The sequence below is a fragment of the Littorina saxatilis genome, linkage group LG7 (assembly GCF_037325665.1).
Source record: "Littorina saxatilis isolate snail1 linkage group LG7, US_GU_Lsax_2.0, whole genome shotgun sequence".
Taxonomy (NCBI): domain Eukaryota; kingdom Metazoa; phylum Mollusca; class Gastropoda; order Littorinimorpha; family Littorinidae; genus Littorina; species Littorina saxatilis.
The window spans coordinates 32,637,100-32,663,538 of NC_090251.1; the positions used below are offsets into that span (position 1 = coordinate 32,637,100).

Genomic DNA, 26,439 nt, shown 5'->3' on the forward strand with positions numbered 1-26,439 from the left:
CTTCCATTCTCTGTTCTCCTCTCACAATCCTGCTCGCACCCTCTCTCTCCCCCTTTCTCCCCTCTCTTCCATTCTCTGTTCTCCTCTCACATCCCGGCTGCACTACACGCCACCAGGCGTGAAAGGCAACTTTCTTTTCTCACATCCCGGCTCGTACCCTCTCTCTCCCCCTTTCTTCCCTCTCTTCCATTCTCTGTTCTCCTCTCACATTCCTGCTCGCACCCTCTTTCTCCCCCTTTCTCCCCTCTCTTCCATTCTCTGTTCTCCTCTCACATCCCTGCTCGCACCCTCTCTCTCCCCTCTCTTCCATTCTCTGTTCTCCTCTCACATCCCGGCTCGCACCCTCTCTCTCCCCCTTTCTCCCCTCTCTTCCATTCTCTGTTCTCCTCTCACATTCCTGCTCGAACCCTCTTTCTCCCCCTTTCTCCCCTCTCTTCCATTCTCTGTTCTCCTCTCACATCCCTGCTCGAACCCTCTCTCTCCCCTCTCTTCCATTCTCTGTTCTCCTCTCACATCCCGGCTCGCACCCTCTCTCTCCCCCTTTCTCCCCTCTCTTCCATTCTCTGTTCTCCTCTCACATTCCTGCTCGCACCCTCTTTCTCCCCTCTCTTCCATTCTCTGTTCCCCTCTCACATCCCTGCTCGCACCCTCTCTCTCCCCCTTTCTCCCCTCTCTTCCATTCTCTGTTCTCCTCTCACATCCCTGCTCGCACCCTCTTTCTCGTACCCCCTCTCTCCCTCGTTCCCACTATCTCTAACTTCCCCCTCACTGTCTTCCTCTCTCTCTCTTCTCCCCTCTCTGTCTCCTCTCTCTCATTCTTTGTATCTCTCTCCCGCCCCCTCTCTCTCTCTCTCACTGTCTCCCCCCCTCTCTCTGTCTCCTCTCTCTCTCTCTCTCTCTCTCTCTCTGCCCCCCTCTCTCCTCTCTCACCCCCCTCTCCTCCCCCTCTGTATCCCTCTCTCCGCCTCCCTCTCTCTCTCCTCTCTCTGTCTCTCTCCATCCCCCTCTCTCTCTCTTTCTAAATGATAGAAGTATACAACTTACTGTTGAGCCTGGAGAAGACATAACTGTAGAATGGGTCGTCCCGAACCGGCATGAAATGAATACACATAAATGCGTCCTTGTCTGGCACTGGGAACCCGTGGGCTCTGCAACGCACACATACACAGATGTTATAAAATTATGTAGTGGTCAGATGTCCAGTCGTGACTGTGTCGCAACAGAAATATTTTCCCCCGCACACTTTCTTGACGTGTGTGTGTGTGCATTGTGTGTGTGTGTGTGTGTGTGTGTGTGTGTGTGTGTGTGTGTTGGGGTGTAGGTCTGTCTATCTTTCTCTCTGTGTGTGTGTGTGTGTGTGTGTGTGTGTGTGTGTGTGTGTGTGTGTGTGTGTTTTCTAATTAACTATTGCCGATCACTGACTAATACAGTCATGCGCTGAATTGAATTGAATTTACACGCACGACCCTCCACCCTCTATCCAGACTCACACACACACACAAACATACACACACGTACATACACACACGACCCCCCCCCCACCCCCAACACACAAACAACCAGTGACGTTACCTGACGACGTAACGCCTGCTGTCTCTTGCGTCACAGGAGAAGTTAAGTTGTCTGCCGTCCAGAAGGTTGAGCATTATCTTCGTGAAGGAGATGTCCAGGCTGCGCGCGTGCATGTACGTGAAGTTCCAGGTTCGACGTAGTTCTTTGGGGAACTTGCAACCCGGCGCTGAAACGTCACACGTACAGTGATAGTGACTTCAGGGTAAGTTTTGAAAACATGAATGAGGTGTTTTATCCTTTTACTTTTTACATTTAGTCAAGTTTTGACTAAATGTTTTAACGTAGAGGGGGGAATCGAGACGAGGGTCGTGGTGTGTGTGTGTCAGATCTGTGTGTGTGTGTAGAGCGATTCAGACTAAACTACTGGACCGATCTTTATGAAATTTGACATGAGAGTTCCTGGGTATGATATCCTCAGACGTTTTTTTAATTTTTTTGATAAATGTCTTTGATGACGTCATATCCGGCTTTTTGTGAAAGTTGAGGCGGCACTGTCACGCTCTCATTTTTCAAATTGGTTGAAATTTTGGTCAAGTAATCTCCGACGAAGCCCGGACTTCGGTATTGCATTTCAGCTTGGTGGCTTAAAAATCAATTAATGACTTTGGTCATTAAAAATCTGAAAATTGTAAAAAAAATATTTTTTTTATAAAACGATACAAATTTACGTTCATCTTATTCTCCATCGTTTTCTGATTCCAAAAACATATAAATATATTATATTTGGATTAAAAACAAGCTCTGAAAATTAAAAATATAAAAATTATGATCAAAATTAAATTTTCGAAATCGATTTAAAAACAATTTCATCTTATTCCTTGTCGGTTCCTGATTCCAAAAACATATAGATATGATATGTTTGGATTAAAAACACGCTCAGAAAGTTAAAACGAAGAGAGGTACAGAAAAGCGTGCTATCCTTCTCAGCGCAACTACTACCCCGCTCTTCTTGTCAATTTCACTGCCTTTGCCATGAGCGGTGGACTGACGATGCGTTCAGTTTCATTCTGTGAGTTCGACAGCTACTTGACTAAATGTTGTATTTTCGCCTTACGCGACTTGTTTCTTCTTTTTTTTTAATACAATACAGCTGTTTGTCTTGATTCTTTGCTTAAACAGAAATCACGAAGCGATTATAAACGGAAAGAAGTTTGTTTGCACTCTTGCAATGTCTCACAGCTTGTTCAAAATGTGCCTCTCTTGTGTAAAATTTGTACTTAGGACTCCATCATCCTGGCCCTAAAAACCCATTTTCTTACCATCGTGATAGTACTGATGTATCACTGAGCACTTTTCTGTGTCCTTTGGCATGGTATTGGTGAGTTCTTGGTTTGAACTAAGCTGTGAGGAAGGGATGCTGTGTGGCTCCGGCAATCGTCAAAACGCCGAAACTTATTTTAGGTCACCGAAAACTTGTCAAATGTTTAAGATAAGGGGAACAATGACGCCAGGGACTGGTAAAAAGACGTCCGAAAATTGCTGATACCTTTTTTGGCCATTTTATAAAAAGAAGAACATAAATCCTGACAACATCCCTGAATTAGGTAACAAAGGCGAGGCAGCTCGCCGCGTAAAGGAGTTATATCAACTCTTAATGTCTTCGTCCTCTAGGTCTCGGAAAATCACAGGCAGAGTTGATGGAGATGAGTCCTACCCTAGCTATAGTATATTGCAAACTATTAACAAAGAAAATTGTAAATTTAAAAGAAAAAGATTAACAACCTCGCCGCATGCGGGAATACTGTCTCCGCTCTCTACGTGTCCGAAAGTGGCAAGCAAAGTTGATGGAGATGTGACCTACCCAAGATACGAGTTTAGCGGAAACTCTCAACAATGAATACAATTTTTGTTTAAAAGCTTACTAGATCACCGCCTGTAGAAGTACTGACTTGGTTCTCTAGGTCCCCGAAAGTCAAATTAAACTCTACACTGAAGTGTTCCACTTTTGAACATACTTTTTGTAACCAGTTGTGAACACCATGTGTGGAATACTATATCATTATACTTGCAAAAGTAGCATTCGTTGTAAGCACTATATTTCGGGTTTACCATGTGTGCTACATTTGTTAGGATGAGTTATATAGTATGTCGCACAGTGTTCACAATTTGTTACAAAAACTGTGTTTAACTGTGAAACACTTCAATTTACAGTGCAAGAGTTGATAGAGAACCCTAGCTATAGTGCAACTATTGACACTGAATAGTTCAAGAAAGGCTTACCAGCTCGTCGCATGTAGGAGTAAGTACTGTCTTTGTTCTGTGGCTCTCCGAAATGATTTAAACAAGATTTTATTAAAAAAATACAGGGTGGCATGTATATGCGATATAAACATGTGTGACCACACAACAAGCTAAGCTTATATTAAGTGTGGTTATAAATATGTACATCTAGATGGGAAATGTTATTTCACGTGATGTCAAGGTCAGAGAATCGCTTATACCCTTATTAGACATGTAAGACAGACAAGATACAATTTCTGCCCAAAAAAGAGGAAACAATATAGCAAAAGAATCAGAGGATGTGACAGAGGACGGGAAGGGATTTAACTTTATTTTTTAGCAATACTGGGGAGATATTTATAAGTCGGTAAGGTGGGTATACAGGGGGGGGGGGGGGGGGGGGGGTCAGAGAGACGATATCGATGACTGTCACAGACTTGCCAATGCAATGTTTCTGCAGCAGCAATAATTTCATCCAAAGTGTTGTCCAAACTAATTAAGCTGAGAATACACAGAAAAACCTTTAAGAAAGATTCACTCCAAAATAGTTGATAGATATGTGTCCTACCCTTGCTATAGTGCAAACTACATGTATTGAATAGTTACAGCAAGGCTTACCAGCTCGCCGCATGAAGGAATATTGTCTGCGTTCTCTATGTCCCCAAAAGTCACATTAATTAAGAGTTAATAGAGATGTGTCCTACCCAAGCTATCGTGCAAATAGTTGGCACCGAATAGTAAAAGCAAGGCTTACAAGCTCGCCGCATGTAGGGTACACTGTCTGCATTCCCTGGGTCCCCAAAACTTATATCACAGGCAGAGTTGATGGAGATGTGTCCTACCTTAGCTATCGTGCAAACTCTTCACACTGAATAGTTAAAGCAAGGCTTACCAGCTATCCACATGTATGAGTACTGTCTCCGTTCTCTGGGCCCCTTAATGTATAGTCACAAGTAGAGTTGATAGAGATGTGTCCTACCTTAGCTATCGTGCAAACTCTTCACACTGAATAGTTAAAGCAAGGCTTACCAGCTATCCACATGTAGGAGTACTGTCTCCGTTCTCTGGGCCCCTTAATGTATAGTCACAAGTAGAGTTGATAGAGATGTGTCCTACCTTAGCTATCGTGCAAACTCGTCAAATTGAACAGTTAAAGCAAGGCTTACCAGCTCTCCGCATGTATGAGTACTGTCTCCGCTCTCTGGGTCCCTTGAAATCACAGGTAGAGTTGATGGAGACGTGCTTGCCGTGTGGAAACAGTTTCGGACTCATTACGTGGGACCCAATACCTTGTTCTGTACACAGAGATCTTTAGGACGTCATCATTATCGTCATCATCGCCGTCGTCACCCTCGTCATCATCATCGTCACCAGAAGAAAATAACAAAAAGCAACTTCGCAATACTAAATATGCTGACGACGACGATGCTAATAGTCATTACGATAATGATGACAATGACGTTGATGATGATGATGATGATGATAAGAAGGTAAAACGCACACACACACACACACACACACACACACACACACACACACACACACACACACACACACACACACACACACACACACAAACACTGAAAACTATTCAGACGTAGCCTGCAATGGAAGCGTATAGAATAAACGAAGAAGAAAATCAACAGTACTAAATAAGAAATGTTCATCGAATTTTTCAGGCAGTGTAATAATGAACAGTAGACCTGAGCGTGACTTATATCAACTTTCACCAACCAGTATTTCAGGTCAAATCGATGCCTGGACACCAAATTGTCGGTCCTGCTTGGAAACCCGCCGTGTCAGAATGAATATTAGCTTTTCATTTCTGGATTTGTCGACTTGCAATGGCAAGACACTCAAGATACACACACATGCTGTGATAGTCAATCGCCTGAATCTCAAATAATGTTATTTCGAAGTCACTCTTCGACTTTCGGGTGCAGGTAAACAATTCATGGACATGAAGTCGGATGGAAGTTGGGATCTTTTTCTGTAACATACCGTACTTTGACATGGATAACAGAATCTTTTCCGAGCGTACTTGGTCTCGTGCTTGTGTGTACACACGAAGAGGGGTTAAGGCCAGTCTACACATTAGTTTACCCTGGATGCGAGCACCCGCCGTCGTCTTAACCCCTATACTATTGCGCCCGGATATGAAAAAGCTCCAGGACGGAGAGATTCTCACCCATGAGCCTGACGGCAGTGTATTCAGCGTAGCGATGATCTGCAATGTAGGTGAAGCCCACACACACCACCGCATCCTGACCTTCTTTGTATTTGGATTTCCTGGCGTGTAAAAAAAGAGAAGACAAAATCGTCACTATGAAGGAGTTACGAGTATGAAGGTAAAAAGAAACCATACACAAATCATCTGAATGCTAAGTTAGGCTAATTGTCTTATTTCTGCTTTGAATTCTGTGGTATGTTTTCTTCCGTATTGTTTGTAAGAGAAAGGAAAGCAAGCAAGTACAGGCGAGCGCGCATACACACGCGCACACACACACACACACACACACACACACACACACACACACACACAAACACACACACACACATACACACACACACACATACGCGCCCGCGCACGCACACACAAACACACGCAAGCACGCACGCAAGCACGCACGCACACACACACACACACACACAGTTTTGTCTATCTGTCCATGAGTGTCTGTCTGTCTGTCTGTCTCTTTCTCTTTCTGTCCCTGCCTCCCTCTCTTTCTTCTCGCTCTAAATATCTTTCATTCTCGGTACCCCAAAGCGTGTTCAACCTCCGCCTGTGGTTCAACATCACATATACATGAATCAAAGACAACGAGAAATCCAGAACCAAAAGGTAAGCCCAAGGGCTGAAGCTCTGTATGTTTGTATATGTCGAATCAACTGTTTAGCTGAGTCTGGTGTCAAATGTTTCTCTTCAAAAAGTTTATTCATTCTGTAAACCTTACTTCACATTTGAGGTACACAACTAAGGCTCACATGGAAAACCGCTGACGGAATAAAAAGACAAGTCCAAAAATAGGGCCCCAAAGGGGGGGGTATCATCACGATCACGGGAAGGGAAATTTTAGCTTTCACGATCACAGTTACCTTGATTTTTGTTTTCACGATCACGAACACCTTGACGAACAGAGGATCATAGAGTGATACAGCTGTGAAAAATGTACGTTGAAAATAAAATGCTTTGCAATAATTCCCATCAAGATCACGAAAACAAATGACGATCACGATCACGAGACTTGATTTTTTTGTCATCACGGATCACGGGCAAAGTCCCATCACGATCACAGAAATGGAAATTTCGGCAATCACGGTCACAGAAAGGTCAAAAATCGCCAATCACGATCACGATTTTAAACCCTTTGGGGCCCTCAAAAATCACAATCCAGTGAGTGCCATTTTTGTGTTATATCAGATAGAAATCCTTTATATAAATGTAAAGAATGTCTCCAGTGACATTAATTGGCGGAATGAGCTCCACAATTGAGCATAATTTTGTCATCTGTGTCCTTGGTCGAGTAAAGCATGCTTTCGGCCGCCGTAATTGTCTCCCTTTAGCTGTCACTTTCGTTCTCAAAATTGCCGCGTCAATGTTTTCCGCCTAAACAACGTGCTAATAATACAACGCATCTGCACAGTTCATTCAGCATATCGAAAGGAAATTCAAATGACATTTTGTTATGGTTAAAAGAGGAAACTATGCAAATTCAGAGGCTTAGGTTGAAGCAGATTAAAAACTTGCCTGAATTTACAACGCTCAAAGGCACTCTTCTTCTTATGAAAACAGCTCAGCTCACCGTATCAGATCCAGCCAGGCTTTTACATGTGATAAGACCATCCCTCCACTTGGTCATATACCAAAAATAAACAGCCTGTGTCCTGTTGTGTTAAGTGGGAATTTTTTGATGAATTAATTTTGTAAATGCATCCAGTGGCTTTTCAAGAAATTAATTCATTAGAAAAACCGCACTGTGTACACAGAGCACGCAGACTGTTTTTATCTGAGCTGTTGGTTTTTGTTATTTTGCTGCTGCTGTTGTTGTTATTGGTATGTGACCACTGGAGGGATGGCCTTATCCATTGTCACAGCATGGCCAGATTTGAGATGGTGCGCCGAGTTTTTACAATGAGTGTGCCGTAATTGAAGTCCAAGTCACCCCCCCCCCTCTCCCTTATACCTTCACCCCCAAACAACCATGGCCCAATGCCCCAACTACCCTATAGCCTTTGAGCAACAGCCTGACCACCTATATCGCTGAGACACAATAACGTGACCCAGCCGGGTCTTTATAACCAACCCCATGACACCAACCTCCAGCTCTGGTGCCATGGCGGCTACAGAGCTCGAGCACGAGAGCCAAACCTCCTTCGCAGCGGCCCCTTTTATTTATTTATCTTCTTTCTTTTTTTAAATCATCTAGAGTCGGGGTAACATCCGGGAACATGCCCCTAATGATTTAACCATGAGGTCGTTAAAAAAACATGTATCATCATTGAAGTCCGAGACAAGGCACAATACGGTACCTGAGTAAGTAGATGTTGCCGAATCGTTCGACACACTTGAACTTGACCCTGTACTTGCCGTTGCGGAAGATGAAGGCACCCCGACGGACCCGGATGAAAGGTCTGCGGCCTTGGTTCAGGAAGTTCCACTTGTCGCGTAGCATCACGTGAGTCACACAACCTTGAAACCCAAAATAGGTCAAGGTCACTGAGGTGATGAGGCGTTCGAAGTGGATAGGGGTGAGAAGTCATCAAGGGGATACGCAGTCTGATTTTTGAAACAATGACTTCACACACCAGGAGTCCCTCAAGGGTGTCTTTCTTATTGCGTAAACGATCAAATATACCCAGGAATACCTTAAAGGTGTCTTTCTTTTTGCGTAAACGATCACATACACGTGACCACCACAGATCTTTGCAGGTATAATTTGGAAAATATGGAAAATCTACAGCCAGGATACGTCCTTTGCAGCACTTTTTATTTCCTTAAAAAAAACCAATAATGGTACGTTTATTTTTTGACAAAACAAAACGTTACCTTTACAGTACGTTGATTTATAGGATCATTGCCTTGCAAGCGAGTTTCGTCGACAATTTTGAGATAAGTTCATTATTTTTATCATCAGTGTTTGTCTATCTGTCTATTTAAAAGACCACCCCCCGCGGGTTAGGGGGAAGAATTTACCCGATGCTCCCCAGCATGTCGTAAGAGGCGACTAACGGATTCTGTTTCTCCTTTTACCCTTGTTAAGTGTTTCTTGTATAGAATATAGTCAATGTTTGTAAAGATTTTAGTCAAGCATGCAGTATGTAAGAAATGTTAAGTCCTTTGTACTGGAAACTTGCATTCTCCCAGTAAGGTCATACATTGCACTACGTTGCAAGCCCCTGGAGCAATTTTTTGATTAGTGCTTTTGTGAACAAGAAACAATTGACAAGTGGCTCTATCCCATCTCCCACCCTTTCCCCGTCGCGATATAACCTTCGTGGTTGAAAACGACGTTAAACACCAAATAAAGAAAGAAAGAAAGAAAGAAAGAATTCAAAAGACCACTGGGTCGACTAACATAAACGTATCGTTTTGATTTGTCAATAACCAGACGTTCCAATAACCAACTATTCTTTTTATTTTTTATTGTTGAGTTTTGGAACGTTAGAAGTTTTGGGATTTTTGTTTTTTGTTTGTTTGTTTTGTTGAATCAACTTTGCAGAATAAACCTGGTGTCATTTACAAAATAAACTCATCCAAAATTGCTGACTGATTGGTATGTGTTCATAGTATCCCCTGTGAAACACACGACACAAACACGGTGGTGCTACCAGTCGTTTACACGAGGAGTTTATCTCTTAAATTCCTGTCTCAACCTTAAATTGCAAGCGCTGTGTATAGGGAGCCAGTCTGTGTAAGGGTTGGGTGGTGACAGAGGTGGGAGGTGGGAGGAGGGGGAGAATATGAGACAAGGACTTATCGACAGACGTTATGCACACACCAAAGCCGAACACCATTAATCGGATGGCACTAACTAGGGCAAGGACAAAGGTTACTGAAATGACACATTTACCCAATCTTTATAAAATAAATAAAATAAAAAATAAAAAGGGGGGGGGGGATTAAAAAGGAATCAAGAATTTCGGCGGGGATAAACAAAGGCCGACAGAATGTCTAAAGCCCTCTTCCTTCCTACTTGCGAAAGAGTTGCAGGGGCGGCTATCTGCTTGCAAGGGAGTGCAAAGTGTATTTACACCAAATCCCCCCCCCCCCCCCCCCGCTCTCTCTATCCCATCCCGTTCTCTTCTCCCTTCCCTTTCTTCCCATCCTCCCCCCCCCCCTCCCCCATTCCTGTTCAAGTTTGCTCACAAACAAAAGCCGTGCGCCCATGTCGCAAGCAGGCGACAGTTGCATCCACTTGCAACTCACAAGGGCGACACGTTTCCCCTATCCTTACACAGGAGTGTCTGGTTTGGTTTATTTAACTCCATATTTGACACGTTTCCCCTACATCAGCTTCCTGTCAAACATTCCTTGGTTATGTAACACTACGTTTGAAGTACTTCCTCGATCGTTTAACTGTTGTGTGCAGTTTTTGGTGATGTCTTCTTCCTCCCTCCCCTCCTCTTCCTCCGCGAAGCACACCGTGCCCCTCAACTTGACCTTTCACCAAATGTAGAAGTCCTGTATGGTAATGATCCTCTCACTTTAAGTGTAGGTGTCATTTAAGGGTGTTTCTTAAATCATGTAAGTTTCTGATCTTCCGAACAAAGAAAATCGGATAGTTCTGAGTTACGGTGTTTAGGAAGGAGCAAAGAGTGTTACTGTACGGAAAGAGTCCGTAGGGTAACACTCTTTGGTAGGAGTCACTTGATATAATCATACAACTTTTTATTTTTTTCGTGCAAAACAAATCAATTTGAATTTACGTGGAAATGCAATATGTTACAGAGCTCCGTTCGCAAACAATGTTTCAAGAACATAATTATAGTTGCCTCATGTGACATTTGCTGAGGGAAAACTGTACAAGGTCCAAGCTCAAAGCAATTAAGATAAAACGAAATTGTTCGGGATCATGCAGATTGGAAAATACTGCAGTGCTGATACCCGTATAAATTGAGTCAGTGCACAGGCGAAGGTATCGTCCACTGGACTACTACTATCACAGAAAGACTACGAGGTTCGTCACTCACCTTCGAGTCTTCTGTGTTCTTGGAGTCGCTTCCTGGGGAAAAATATTGTTCAAGACGGTTTGCCTCTTCCTACAGTCTGTGTAAGGTCAAATAAATACAGTTGAATGATTGTTTGAACTGTATGTACCTTTAATTTTCAGCTTCCGTCCGCTGCAGGTTGTTATTAACCAGCATTTGGACGAATCTTCGTTTGCGAGCCGCCAGGTTCCACCTTGCGTCAAATCATGCATCCGGCACCGAATATGCATACCAGCGCTCATTGGTTAATAACAGGATATTCGATGATTATTTTCCGTGGGTAGCTTCCCTTTGCTGCACAATATTAACATATGTTTTACACCAATGAGCGCTGGTATGCATATTCGGTGCCGGATGCATGATTTGACGCAAGGTGGAACCTGGCGGCTCGCAAACGAAGATTCGTCCAAATGATGGTTAATAACAACCTGCAGCGGACGGAAGCTGAAAATTAAAGGTGCATACAGTTCAAACAATCATTCAACTGTATTTATTTGACCTTACACAGACTGTAGGAAGAGGCAAACCGTCTTGAACAATATTTTTCCCCAGGAAGCGACTCCAAGAACACAGAAGACTCGAAGGTGAGTGACGAACCTTGTAGTCTTTCTGTGATAGTAGTAGTCCAGTGGACGATACCTTCCGCCTGTGGTCAGTGTTGAGAAAATTATTGGGGAGTAATTATCGCTTTTGGGTCGAATTGTTCGAATATTTGTAGCTGTACTATCACAAATAATATATATTTGTCATAGCAACAACTGAAAATGCCGAAGAAAATTAATGGCTATCTCTGGGTATATCTTGTCTTATTTGAACAAAAAACAACAACATTAAAACTGACCTTTGGGTTTTCGTGTGTGCAGGATGGCAGCGTTACACACCACTGTCATTGTCAGCAGGATGCCAAGCTGCATCTGTAAGACAGAGTAGAAAGTTAATGAACACACTGTAATATACTGTTACGTGGTTACTTGGAGTCAGCGACTGTCTGACGAACATTTGATGAAGAATGTGTAACCGAGTGCTGAAACACTACGATCACCTCGGGATGGCGAAGTGCAATCAAACAAGATTGAAAATGTTAGGGCTAATTTCATGAACATACAGACAATCGGAAACCACCAGACCCCATCACAAACAGAATTCTACAATCCACCGGTGTTGACTTAAAGGCCAACAACTCGGGTGCAGAGTCTGCTGTGAAAGGAGCGGTAGCCTCCCCTGTCAAAATGTACCAAAACTGGTTGCTGTTGTGGTTTCTTTTTGTTTTGAAGTTACGTGGTTACTCTTGCACCGCACTGTCTCACACAGCGCAACACTTGTAGCATTTGATGAGCGCGATGGCCTATAGCGGATGAGACGCCGGACTCCCATGCGGAAAGCTGCCGCGCCTAGAGGGTTAAGGGTAAAGATTTTCCGATCTCCAAGGTCAACTTATATATGTGCAGACTTGCTAGTGTCTTATCCCTCTTCGTGTGTACACACAATCACAAGACCAAGTGCGCACGGACAAGATCCTGAAATTCATGTCAGAGTTCGGTGGGTTATAGAAACATCCCCCGAAATCGGAGTATGGCTGCCTAAAATTAATGGCGTGAAAAAACGGTCATACGAGTAAAAAAACAACACGATTGTACTTGAGAGTTGCAGCCCATGAACGCAGAAGAAGAAGAAGACGTTTAGCACTATGTGACACGCAGCTCGTAACACACGGTTTGCTCTTGTAACACATCTCGACACACAGCACGTTACATATGGTTTACTCTTGTAACACAGACACACAGCACGTTACGTATGGTTTACTCTTGTAACACTGACAGACACAGAACACGTTGCATGATTGTTTCTTGTAACACTCTGCGACACACAGCACGTTACATAATTATGGCTTACTCTTGTAACACAGACATACAACACGTTACATGGTTTACTCTTGTAACACAGACACAAAACACGTTACATATGGTTTACTCTTGTAACACAGACACACAACACCTTACATATGGTTTACTCTTGTAACACACTGTACCCCACGTCTCTTTAAATGATTTAGACTTGTAACACACCGTAACACATAGCGCATAGACATTGTATCGCACCACATACCGTTACTCAGAATTAACACACTTTCTTTAACTCAGCTAAACACAGATGTTCGTAATGGCCTACACACATTGACATAAACTACGCAGACGATGTAGGACACACCCAAGTACGTCATCTAAAACGGTGTAATTTTCAACACTTGAAGTTGTTTAACATTACGCATGTCAAACATCGTATCAAAGTAAACGAAGCGGACACATTTTCAGGCGATTAAAAGCATTTGACCCTCTCAAAGTTCAGACCTATCGTTCACTCGTTATCTAGAGTGCGTTCTTTGATGTTTTGTGCAACATTGTGTCATGTACGTGCATCAATCTTTACTTTGTATCTTCGCAATGCTGTCGAGACGAAGAGACTTTTGCACGGTATTTCTAAGGCTACACACATCATAACTCAGCTGTTAATGATACATGTACATTCTTTCCAGTGCGGACACTATCTGATCGACGGGCGCGATGGCCTAGTGGTCAGGACGTCGGACTTCCGTGTGGAAGGTTCGGGGTTCGAATCCCAGCCGAGGGTGGAGAATTGTCCAGGTCAACGTATGTACAGACCTGCTGGTGGCTTATCCTCCTTCGTGAATACACACAGACACACACACAAATGCGCACGGTAAAGATCCTGTAATCCATAATGTCAGAGTTCGGTGGGCTACGGGGTGGAGTCATATAGGTAAAACCCGCTTGTGCAAAAACACGAGTGTACGTGGAAGTTTCAGCCCATTAACGCAAGAGAAGAAGAACCATGTAGTCAGTTGCCTTGGTTTTGCGTGAGGCATGGGCGGGCATCCTTGCACACGCACACATGTAAAACATCTATAGCATGACTGCTTTCACGACAGAGCTCGATTTTTGGCGACAATATGTTTGTATGTGACACCCTTGTCAATTTGTGAAATAAATCCTGCAAAGCATCCCACACTGCACATACATCAGTAAGGTTGTTGATTATTGATATTATTTGTTCAAGTGGAATATTGCAGTGCTTTTCCCAGGCCTATATCTTCGGTCATTGACGTATACTTTTTTCTATTTGACACATAGACCCTAGGCGGGTAGACCGTGTTGACATCTAAGAGGTCTCCTGGCCATCAACTTTCTTACCAAGCGGACAAAAAGCCATGACGTTTTGGACCCGAACATATTTTTAATCCAGGTCCAAGTGACCGTTTGTGCTCTTACGTAAGGCGTGGAACAACACTTTGGAAGAATGCTCTTATCCCTTGTAACAAGAAGAGCAAACGCTCGATCGAGTCACTTTCGCAGTTCTGAATATTATATGAGGCATCAGATGGACAGGAAGAAATTGCTATTCACAACACAATGAGTCACGTTCACATAAAATTTGAGCCCGGTCACTTTTATAGTTTCCGAGAAAAGCCCAACGTTAAGTTGTGTGTTGCCGAACAGAAAAGGCTAGTTATCTCCCTTGTTTTTCTGATAACGTTCGTAAAAGGCTACAGATGTAAATACTTTGATGTAAAGAATAATCCTACAAAGTTTCAATCACATCCGATGAACTTTGTCAAAGATATAAAATGTCTAATTTTTCCTTTGACGCTGACCTGTGACCTTGAAAAAGGTCAAAGGTCAACGAAACCATCGTTAAAGTGTAGAGGTCATTGGAGGTCACGACTAAACAAAATATGAGCCCGATCGCTTTGATAGTTTCCGAGAAAAGTCCAACGTTAAGGTGGTGTCTACGGACGGCCGGCCGGCCGGACGGCCGGCCGGACAGACTAACACTGACCGATTACATAGAGTCACTTTTTCTCAAGTGACTCAAAAACCTGGACGGATATGTCGTGGTGAAGATGCTCACTTTCGCAAATGGACTCTACCTTTAATGATTTTTTTAAAAAATGAAAAGTATTGTACATGTTTATGTCCCATTTGAAGTGAAAGTGGTTTACGAGTACGCTTTTAAGTTCACTACTTTATAGTGAAACTTCTCTTGGCTCACAGAGGTAAAATATTTTCTTTCATGTAATTATCACTGAATGATGCACGCTTTCTTTGGTGGGAGTCGACAAAACATGCGATTATTTTGTCACTGTCGTCTCTGAAATGTCGTTCCCTCACAAACAATCTTCAACTTCACGAATACAAATCCTCAGTATGAAATGACTGAAGAGTATAGACTGTCGCGCCAGAGCGACAAAGGGACAAAGGTAACTCAAATAATGCGTTTCACTACCAACGGTGTTGAGATCTTCATAACGGGCGAAGTACTGTATATTATTTGTGTTGCTCCATTCATAAGTCTGAGTGTATGAATGGACGAAGCTGAGAAAAGATGCAAAGGATTTTATGATAGGGAGAAGTAGGGATCGCGAGTGCAATCTCAGTTAGTCAACATATACTGCTTGTGGATTAAATATGGAATTTTACTCGGTTTCTGTCTGTCTGTCTGTCTGTCTGTCTGTCTGTCTGTCTGTCTGTCTGTATGTTTCTTTGTTTGCTTGGGTTGAACTTCTTACTACGTTTACATATTTTTAAAAATAAGTTATTAATTAGTGACAGTTACGCTGATTACCGTGGAAGGACACCCGTCAGTAGATTCAGAAATTGCCTTCTGAAAAATGCCTCTTTCTTTGTAAGAGAGCACTTGGCTATTTCATACAACGAGAAAATAGAAAATAGACATTTAAAAAAAAGTTAGATTCTGGCGCCTGCGCCTCACGCAGCCGTTTTTGATCTTCCGAGCCCCCGCTCATCAATCCGGCATGTCCTGTGTTGACCTCTTCTGTCTCAATCACGTATAGTGGCTTCAGATAATGAATAGCTGTTTCTTCTCGCTTCTTAACTTTACAACTTTCTTTGCACTACGGCTCAGCAAAAGCATCGATCAGAATTTCTGGTACCTTCTTCGTCTGGGCTGCACCAACCATCTCACGGTCCATGCGAGAATTCATCTAGGCAGTTTAAAATCACGACGAAGATGTGAGTCTTGATTTTTGTGACGTTAGTAGATAAATGGAATAAGCGCGCGTAGTTTGCAGTCGGTGGACAAAGAAGTATATGTATAGGTTACAACACGAGTGGTTTTTTATATGGCTTGTATTTCAGTCAAGACCCAGCGGATGAATATCATCGGGAGACACGAGCCTTTGGCGAGTGGATCTCGATTGATATTCCCGCTGGGTCTTGACTGAAATACAAGCCATATAAAAAACCACAAGTGTTGTAATCTGTATATCCCATTCTACCATCAAACACAAAGTGTAGACTACTAGCGGCACTGTTGCGATCTGTGGAGTGTATAACAGTGGTGCCAGCGAGACTTGGCCCTTTTGCAACCTTAAACTAAGTGACCGTCGCTGAAAAAGTAAAACGAATGAGTGCATCGATAAGTACGCGGTAACACTACTTTCAGACCATTTAAAAGCTTTAAGTAAAGGTTCATAAGTTGCAAGAAAGTAATGAAGTCATATAGAAATCAATTTAGTTGAAGCGCACAATTCTTTTGTTTTGCGTTTCAGGTCGGCAGAACGGGCGAAACCGGTTTGGCACCCATTTGGCTTACTCGATTCAGAATCGATTCCACGTTGTTTTTCTCGAACATATTATCATACAATTAGGCTTATTGACAGAGAAGCACATTTTAGGGAACAAATATGTAGGTTTAGATTTAACCATTTGCTCCCTATTTGAAATGTATCTACGTGATAAACTGTTTTGCGAGTGTGTTTGCATGGATGAACCTAAACTCGTATGGGTGTGAGGAAAACGGGACCGAGTTGGTGAAGTCGCGAATTGCTGACACCTAGTCTGTCACCGCCGATTGATTGCATTTTGAAGGAATATGACTGGATTACGGAAAAATACACACATGTTAAGTTCTTGGATACCTTCATCGCCAATGTGGACTTACTGCAGAGCCAGGCAAAAGAGTAGACTTGCTCGCAAAATACGTGAAACAGCCGATGTTTGTGATAACGAAGCGAAGCCAAACCAGGTAAGGGCGCTTCTCGGTCCCGCTACGCATTTCACCAGACCAGTGTTGTTGCTTTGAGTTTGACTAACAAACTCGAAACTGTCATTTAAAACATGTATTGATTGTGTGATTAGTCTATGTGACAGGGCTTCTATTATCTGTGCTCCCTAGCTTCTGTCAGTTCCCACACCGACACTGCCAGAGAAACTGAAGACGCGCACCAAACACACTCAGTCGTCTGCTACGATGCAAGGGAGGGTACTCGTTTTTTTGTTTTGGTTCGCTAGCATCTGTGTATCTTGTAAGGTGAATGTTCGTTTTTTTCGACCTGCATTGCTTTCATAATGAAAGAAACGTTTGTTTATTGCATCCCATACATCAGATCAGTTTCGAGATTCATTTTTGCGTGCAACTGATATGGTTTTCTGAGCCGTGCAATACGATTTTGGAACTTCATACAAATGTGTCACATTGTTCGGCGCGAGGTCAAAGGTCGGGAGGAAAGTAGTTCTTTGCCCAAATCGGAATCTGCACTATCATATATTTTTTGGAGTCCATGATGTATTTATTGAGCTGTAAAAATACAACATATATACCCATACTGAAGTAACAGAGACAAAGAAGCAGCTCATGGGATATATATATATATATCTTGTATACTGTCAAGTGCCTCAACCACTGCGCCACAACATTCTGTTCAACAAAGAAAAAAGAACTAACTTCATCATTGTTGGAAGACGGCCGCGACAGAATCCGAGATAAGCCCTCTATCACTATTAGTTCAGCAGTTACAGCAGAGTTGTCTATCTTTACCGGAAAACACGTCAATTTGCAATGGTCCAATGGGATCGATGGCACGGATAATATTGAGCTAGACCCCGGTGATTGGTCTCTTTTTCATGCAAGCGGTATCGATTTGTTTAGATTCTTTCGGCTGATAAGTTGCACGCTTAGAAATAAAGCAATGCATCATTTCTGCCACGGGTTTTATAAAAACGACTTGATATTTGCTTCCGGGCGTGTCAGATTTCATTCCAAACAAATCACGGAACAGTAACAAATCGTTTTCGCTACGCACACAGATTACGGTTAATCACCTATAGAGATGATCGATTTACACCATTCATCAACTTTAGCATGTCTCTTAGGGGAAAACAACGACCGTTAGACGTCACGCAAAACAGAGAACACACGAACCACACTTTTCCATTCATTGATGAATTGTATAGAAAATAAATTGTCAAATGTCGTATGCTTTATGCACACGAAAAAAGATGGTGAAAATAGTCTCTCTCTCTCTCTCTCTCTCTCTCTCTCTCTCTCTCTCTCTCTCTCTCTCTCTCTCTCTCTCTCTCTCTCTCTCTCTCTCTCTCTCTCTTATGCCACAACCCTCGAAAAATAAAATTTGATTTGATTTGATTTGATTTGATTTGATCTTTCTCTCTCGATTCAACAGCATGTGCTTCTTCGCTTTGTCTGGGAAGTCCAAAGACAAGATTTTCATGCGTTTTAATTGTATGTTTTTGTGTCATATGTGAACTGATGAACATGTTACACAGAGAGAGAGAGAGAGAGAGAGAGAGAGAGAGAGAGAGAGAGAGAGAGAGAGAGAGAGAGAGAGAGGGAGGGAGGGGGATGCAGAGAGGGAGGGGGAGGGAGGGAGAGAGGGAGAGAGAGAGAGAGAGGGGAGGGAGGGGAGGGAGGGAGAGAGGGAGAGAGAGAGAGAGAGAGGGAGGGAGCGAAGGAGGGAGGGAGGGGGAGAGAGGGAGGGGAGGGGGAGGGAGGGAGAGAGGGAGGGGGAGGGAGGGAGAGAGGGAGAGAGGGAGAGAGAGAGGGCGGGAGGGAGGGAGAGAGAGAGAGGGGGAGGGAGAGAGAGAGAGAGAGGGGGGGAGGGAGGGAGGAGGGAGGAGGGAGGGGGGGAGGGAGGGAGAGAGGGAGCGAGAGAGAGAGAGAGAGAGGGAGGGAGAGAGGGAGGGAGGGAGGGAGAGAGAGAGAGGGTGGAAAGAGAGAGAGAGAGAGAGAGAGAGAGAGAGAGAGAGAGAGAGAGAGAGAGAGAGAGAGAGAGAGAGAGAGAGAGAGAAAGAATATTTTAAGGGCCAAAAGACATTCTTGAATCTCTTAAAATCTAAAGCTACAAAGTTCGGTTTTATGGTTTGTAATAATGTTAACATACACCAGGAATACTTTATATTCGGTGTTTTGATGTTCAGTTGTTCAAATTTTTAACGCGGTGTTTTGGGTATACTGTACAGACTATAATTTCTCAATGAATTGTCTGATGTTTTTGACCCTGTGAGTGGGGAATCGTACACGCATTTGCTAGATTACAGGTTTGAGTACCTCGGTCAAAATTAAGACTTAAACGCATACGAGCTTGTCGACAGCAACCGTTATCCTATTTACCTTGATTTCATTTAATAGCATAGATACGGATCATTTTCGACTTTATCATATTTCCAGGTGAGTGTAAATCACAGCAAAGCGAAGGTCCCTTGTACTTCTTAATCACCTTGATCAGGTTAAAATCGCCATAAAACCTCTCTAAATAGGCTTCTTCACTACTACACCTTTAAGAAATGAAATGTTTCCCTAAACCATAGCAGTTAGCTTATCCAGGAGAGGATTACATTCTGTTTAATTGTATTTTGTTGCTTTCCATAAATTATACCTTATCGTTCATACATACTTACCCGTGAAGTGAATGGACGCACCCATGTGTGTTTGTATCACAATCAAAAGAGATTGAGTCTGACCAGAGAGACTAAACGTTGATAGTAGACCTCCAGCAAACCAGTTTTATTGCTGGTCCCTGCTTCTGGTTAAAATTCCCACAACAATTTTCATCTAAAACATCTGTCGATGTCAAACAAATTAATCAACAGCGCACGATAAACACAAAAGGTCACCTTAGTGTGAATATGGATTTCGCACAAAAACCCACGTTTGAAATGTTCCATAAAGCAACAAAAAAAGGGCGAATTCGCTTAAAAGGATTAATGTTGCGTTACGACAATATGCTGCCCATATTGACGTTTCAAACATTGCTTTGCTTCGGTAATGGCGTAATGGATACGGATTGGTGTCAAACTTACAACGTTTAGGCATCATATGTCTCCATTGGGCTACAGGTTTGTGTCAAACTCACAGCGTTTAGATATGTCTCTTCTGGGATCTTCACGAAGCTCGCTGCAGGACGCTTTGACACCGAATTTTTGGTAAAAAGACTTGGCAAAGTCTTTGCAAAGTCAACTTCGTGCTCATTTAAGGACAGCCTTTAAGCCTTTAACTAATTGGGCGAAGTCGACCTCGCGCAGTCCACTTCACGAATCTCGCTGCACGAAGCTTTGGCACTGATTTTGTGTGAAAAGACTTCGCAAAGCCGTAGCGAGGTAACCTTTCGGGTCAATTAAGGAAGACCTTTACGTAAGATTACGCGTTTCCTCTTCATCTCTTTTTCTGAAGACACACTTCGTTCCCACACAGAGCGATGTGTTTTCTTCCAGGATTGACGGAGTAATTAACGTAATTACGCGATGGTGAATGCAATGTTGCCTCGCATGTAATGACTTTCCCAAATCTGGAGAAAATGAGCTCGATATGCAAAGCTTCTCAGCTATATCGGGGTTTTAACTGCCTTCGCGATAAATGTCTGTATTTTCTTGTTTTTGAGAGTGTTTGAGTGTTTTGTTTGTTTGTTTGGTTAGGTTTTCTTTGAGACACACATTTCAAATGATGATATAAAGACTTGTTGTTTTTCGTCCTCTGGGTTTTTCACTTCTTCTTGTTGTTTGCATCCGCCCTCCTCCTTGGAACAAACAAACAAAAGTTCAGCTGCTGGTACTGTACTTGTGGCTTTGAGACCTTCGAAAAAAGTCATAGACCATGCAAAAAGCAAACATCCAGATGACAAATGAAAGTTTAGGTGTCAGTACAAATGAAAGTTTAGGTGTCAGTTTAGGTGTCTTACGCTGCATCCTACCACTGGAGGAAGAGGATACGTTTCTAAAGAAAATGAATTAGAAAAACAAGTCGATTAAAGCAAAATTAATACATTTATTAAATCTACGAAACTCACTAAATCTGAATGCACAGAATGTTTGTTTAATAAAGACTAGAAAACCACTCATAGCTTGTCCGAAACCCCTGTCGTCAAAGAAAGCGTTGACACATTGTCAAGGTAACACAAGCCCAATGCAACCTTATTTGCATGCACACTATAATTGTGACCCTCCACCACGAAATGAGTCGCATGTCACCTCGCGCGGTTCTGCGCTGGGCTTAATATAAGTCCGGGGAGTGTCTGGTAACAGTGTGAGGGTCACCTTAGTCACAGGCTTATAACTCAAACAGTTTTCGCTCTTTTCTAAAACGGGTTTCACCACTGGATAGAGCATAAAACACCCTTTTGGAAAATGTAAAAATACAACAAGTCGCGTAAGGCGAAAATACAACATTTAGTCAAGTAGCTGTCGAACTCACAGAATGAAACTGAACGCAATGCAACGCAGCAAGACCGTATACTCGCAGCATCGTCAGTCCACCGCGCACGGCAATGCAGTGAAATTGACAAGAAGAGCGGGGTAGTACTTGCGCTGAGAAGGATAGCACGCTTTTCTGTACCTCTCTTCGTTTTAACTTTCTGAGCGTGTTTTTAATCCAAACATATCATATCTATATGTTTTTGGAATCAGGAACCGACAAGGAATAAGATGAAGGTGTTTTTAAATTGATTTGGACAATTTAATTTTGATAATACTTTTTATATTTTTAATTTTCAGAGCTTGTTTTTAATCAAAATATAACATATTTATATATTTTTGGAATCAGAAAATGATAAAAAATAAGATGTACGTAAATTTGGATCGTTTTATAAAAAAATTTTTTTTTTTACAATTTTCAGATTTTTAATGACCAAACTCACTCATTAGTTTTTAAGCCACCAAGCTGAAATGCAATACCAAACCCCGGCCTTCGTCGAAGATTACTTGACCAAAATTTCAACCAATTTGGTTGAAAAATGAGAGCGTGACAGTGCCGCCTCAACTTTCACGAAAAGCCGGATATGACGTCATCAAAGACATTTATTGAAAAAATAAAAAAAACGTATGGGGATTTCATACCCAGGAACTCTCATGTCAAATTTCATAAAGATCGGTCCAGTAGTTTAGTCTGAATCGCTCTACACACACACACAGACAGACAGACAGACAGACACACACACATACACCACGACCCTCGTCTCAATTCCCCCCTCTACGTTAAAATATTTAGTCAAAACTTGACTAAATATAAAAATCATGCAAAGGTGACATGCGACTCGTTCCGTGGTGGAGGGTCACTATATGTGAATATTTATGGATTCGGGATTTGACAAACGATCGGAACAAAAGTAAGTCAAAACTGCACATAAAGTTCACATATTTGATCGAGAGAGGGTTTCTGCAGTTGCAACCTTAAAATTGCCAATATACAAAAAGCAGTTCACGCATTCTAGCACATTTTGTGCGAGCATTTACCTTTGATCCGCCTTCTCCCGCCTCAGATTGTCAGCGGCGCGGGCGATAGGCATTCAACCGCGCGTACACCTTCCTCCGGCGTGAAGTCTAGAAAAAGATCTCTTTCACACAAAGATACTCCCACCCAACCCACAACCACCCCATTTCCGCATCTCCAGCCCCCATCCATCTTCTCTATCTTCCACCAAATAAAAAAAACACGTTCTCACTCCCTTCTCTTTTATCTATTTAGGCCGGTTATTTGAATCTTTGAAAAATTAGGTCTTAAAAGCGAGGATTTGAGTCTTAAAATGGTGGTTATTTGCAGACACTGTGAACAAACAAACTGTGGAAGATTGGTCTAAAACTGAAAGGGGGCAGGGGGGAGGTAGGGTCTAAAATGTGGGAGTCCTACAATTAACAAGCGGGGTGTGTGTGTAGTAATGGTGGCTGTGTGTGTGTGTGTGTGTGTGTGTGTGTGTGTGTTGGGAGTGGGGGTGGGGGTGTGTGAAGGGGGGGTTGTGGCTTTTGGGGTGGAGGGGGGAGCACTGTGTAACGTTGCAGTATCTTTGACAGAACAAAAGCCTTCAATAGTCTGCAAGTGAGAAAAGTGGGCTGTCGGGAATTGCACTCAGCTCTTGAACACGTGCAACACAAATGGCTGTGAAAGACGGGAGGGTCCCAGGGGACATTGTTCTCCTCACATTTTGGTCAACTAGTCTAGACGCCCGTTTCTCTCAGGCAAGAGAAGCTAGGAAGCTAGCCGCTTACTGGGCGATAATTCCTCCGAAATCGGCGTATGCTGCCTGAATGGCGGGGTAAAAACGGTCACACACGTAAAAATCCACTCATGCAAAAACATGAGTGAACGTGGGAGTGTCAGCCCATGAACGATAATGAAAGACTGGGCGAGTAGGCGGAAGGCCCTATGAAACGATTTTGGAATAACTTGGCGAGAATGAAATACGATTGGTTGACATCGAGAGAGTTGTCTGTTAACACTCAAAAAAGGATTGCAAGCTGTGCAGCTACGAAGTTCTCTCGATCGTGAGACCTTCCATCGATATGATGCTTGGGACCTTTTCTTGCCAAATCGTAGCGTTCAACGCCGCACGTGGTTCAAAAGGAACGTTCTCAGCTTGCTTTAGTTGCAAAATCCAGCCTTCTCGCCATATAGAAACGAACGTCTGTTCTTGAATGAGAGAGTTGCTGTATTGACACTAATTTCTGAATTTTGGTTGCAAGAGTGCTACATAATTATGGTTTCTGCGACGGCTTTATGTCCCCAAATGACATATCCAAAGACAAAGAAAGACACAGAATACTGTTCGCAAGATTACTGCAGATGCTTGTTTATAGATACACTATTGGGAAAAAAACAGAGTGCGCACTGCACCTTTTGGGGACTGAGTAAAGTCTATGTGGCTGCAAAAGCGGACGTAGAGTACAGTTCTGCCAAATATAAAGGCCTCCAGTCACTACAAGAACTGAGAGACTCCGAGAGAGCAATAATGGCAGTGTGTGTGACTATAAGAGGAGGCCTCTCTAAGCGACCGAACGAGAACCAGAAGAGGCATTGTGGTGGAAATGAGCAAAGATTGATTGTTGGCAGTGGACATTGACTCGGTCAGGGACTGGAGTTAATTGCTTGGATACAGGACATGACCGGTTGTATATACTCTCCTTCTGTCCTAGCATCCGGGCCACTTGGTCCCCTCCCCAACCCCATCCTCTCATCCATTCTCTCCCGGGTCCCTCTTCCCCACCCCCTCACCTCCTTTTGGGAGGGACAAGTGTGATGAAAATGGCTGGACCAGAACGGTTCCCTCATCCCGTCGAGTGGCTGAGAGACACGAGCTTATTTCTGACCTCCGCGGGCCGTATTTATGTGGCTTTGTGGATAAGATTTCACGGCACCAAGATGAACCAGTATTGTATGAGGCTCTGAGGAGCTGCGCACTTGTCTGACTTACAGACATCGCTTTAACAAGTAATTACCGGTTGAAATTTGAACTTTCCGAAGGCAAAATTAGTCACTGGTCGTTTTTCCCGAATGTTTTTCGTTTGACAGATTTTCTTCGCAAATTGTTGGCGCTATTTCAATATAATTGCTGAACAAACATTTTGTCAAGATAAGTTTTGTCTAATTAGTGTTTGTTTGTGCACTGAAAAGACCGCTGGGTCGATATATCTGTGAACGTAACGTTTTGTTTTGTCAATAATTAAACGTTCCAACAACATACCTTTCTTGTTTTGTTTTATTTTTAATAAGCTTTCACATTATTGCCATTACCCAATATTGGCGGACTGTGTGATGATATCTTCTGCTATGGTCTGTTGAGACAGTGATATCAAAATCGAGACTGGAGGTCGAGATTTTGATATCACTGTCGAAACAGACCAATAGCAGAAGATATCATCACACAGTCAGTCAATGTTAGATATATTGCTAATTCTCTGGACATTTTGTTTTTACTGTAAAGAAATTACAAAAGCATTTGTCTCAAATTTGGCTGTTCCATATCCCTCCCTCTGATTATTATTTCTTTTTGTTCACTCTTTTCTTGTACTTTTCAGTATTTCAAAATGTCTTTTCTTTCAAAAAGTCTTTAGTCACTTGCTCAACTAAATTCTGGGATCATTACATTTTCATATATATTTGTTTGTTTTTTAATGTAAGTGTTTTTGCTTTTGAAGTGGGAAAGCAATAAAGAGGTCGTCGATATCAAAACTGATATCGACGGAAATGTCGTCGATATCACTTTTGCACTGAGCTCAGTTTTGCCCAATTGACCAATGGAAATCCACGTAACATATGAAATAGCAATATTGTCTGATATCGCCCATTGATAACATTTTCTGAGAGCGAGGATTTGCACGTGTTAAGTAATAGCGGTTTCCGTCAACACGAAACTTAGCCTCCCAACATTGACTGGGCAGGCTTACAAGTTGAGGAATACCCTGACACTTATTGGCCGCATTGTGACTCTTGGGACGAAGGAAATTGAGAACGATCGCAGCTGCTACGTTCCGTGTGTTCCTCATAGGCAGTCTTATCCGAAGTCAGTTAGGTTCAGTTCAGATAAGTCAATGGTTAGGGAAGCATCCCCGTTTGGCTTAATACATAAAACAATGTTTGGTGTCAAATCCAAACCCAGATTCGCAATGTATTGTTATCGCTTTTATTACGCATGCTTTTGTTTTTCGAAATCTCAAGACTTAACCCCGTGTGTTTGTTGTTTGTTGTTTGTTGTTTGTTGTTGTTGTTGTTGTTGTTGTTGTAGTTGTTGTTGTTGTTGTCACACTGACTGAATCTCGAAATATGCAGTCTTTTTTCTCAGTATTTAACGTCACTTCTACGTGGCTAACACTTGAGAAGGCCTCGTTTTTGACCAATGCAAAATCAGATTCAAGCTATTCTCTCTCCACTCACTTGGACATTGCCTTTTGGGTTGAGGGTTCTGACCAGTGGCCAAATGAATGCTACCCTCCAACCCCTCATTCCCCCATGACATATTTAGGAACACAAGTGCTGCCAATCCTCCGAATGTCGGAATGAACCATCTTGGCCCGCCCTTGTAGGGATATATACACTTTCGGAGATGCCTGCCCACACCAGGCAATGAGCTTCAATGAGAGCAGTCAGAACAAGACGTCTCAGTCGATCAGGATGTCGCTGGAACAGTCAGTATACTTCATTGTTTTGGACCAAGGACATCGTCCAGCAGGCGATTTATCCCTGTTGAAAAGCCGAAACAGCAATAATCTTTTCTGAAACCTAGCGAAGCGCTTTGAAGCACCGTTGAAAGGAATACGTAGACAGCGGTTCCCGGTTCTATTTCTCGTTCAAGCCTTCTGGCGTACAGTGGTCAAGCTATTCGAAGTGCTTCTACGAAGCAAT

The 26,439-nt window shown here is 42.8% G+C and overlaps 1 protein-coding gene across 1 annotated transcript in view; it reads right to left on the reverse strand.

The window, feature by feature from the left end:
• Positions 1 to 26,439, reverse strand: part of LOC138971203 (uncharacterized) — a 47,732-nt gene that overhangs the window by 13,901 nt on the left and 7,392 nt on the right. Inside the window, exons 2-7 of the mRNA XM_070343871.1 lie at positions 11,843 to 11,915; positions 8,323 to 8,482; positions 5,981 to 6,081; positions 4,959 to 5,087; positions 1,573 to 1,738; positions 1,045 to 1,148 (exon numbers count right to left, since the gene is read on the reverse strand). Of these exons, the coding sequence (XP_070199972.1) occupies positions 1,045 to 1,148; positions 1,573 to 1,738; positions 4,959 to 5,087; positions 5,981 to 6,081; positions 8,323 to 8,482; positions 11,843 to 11,915 (733 nt within the window). The remainder of the gene's footprint in view (positions 1 to 1,044; positions 1,149 to 1,572; positions 1,739 to 4,958; positions 5,088 to 5,980; positions 6,082 to 8,322; positions 8,483 to 11,842; positions 11,916 to 26,439) is intronic.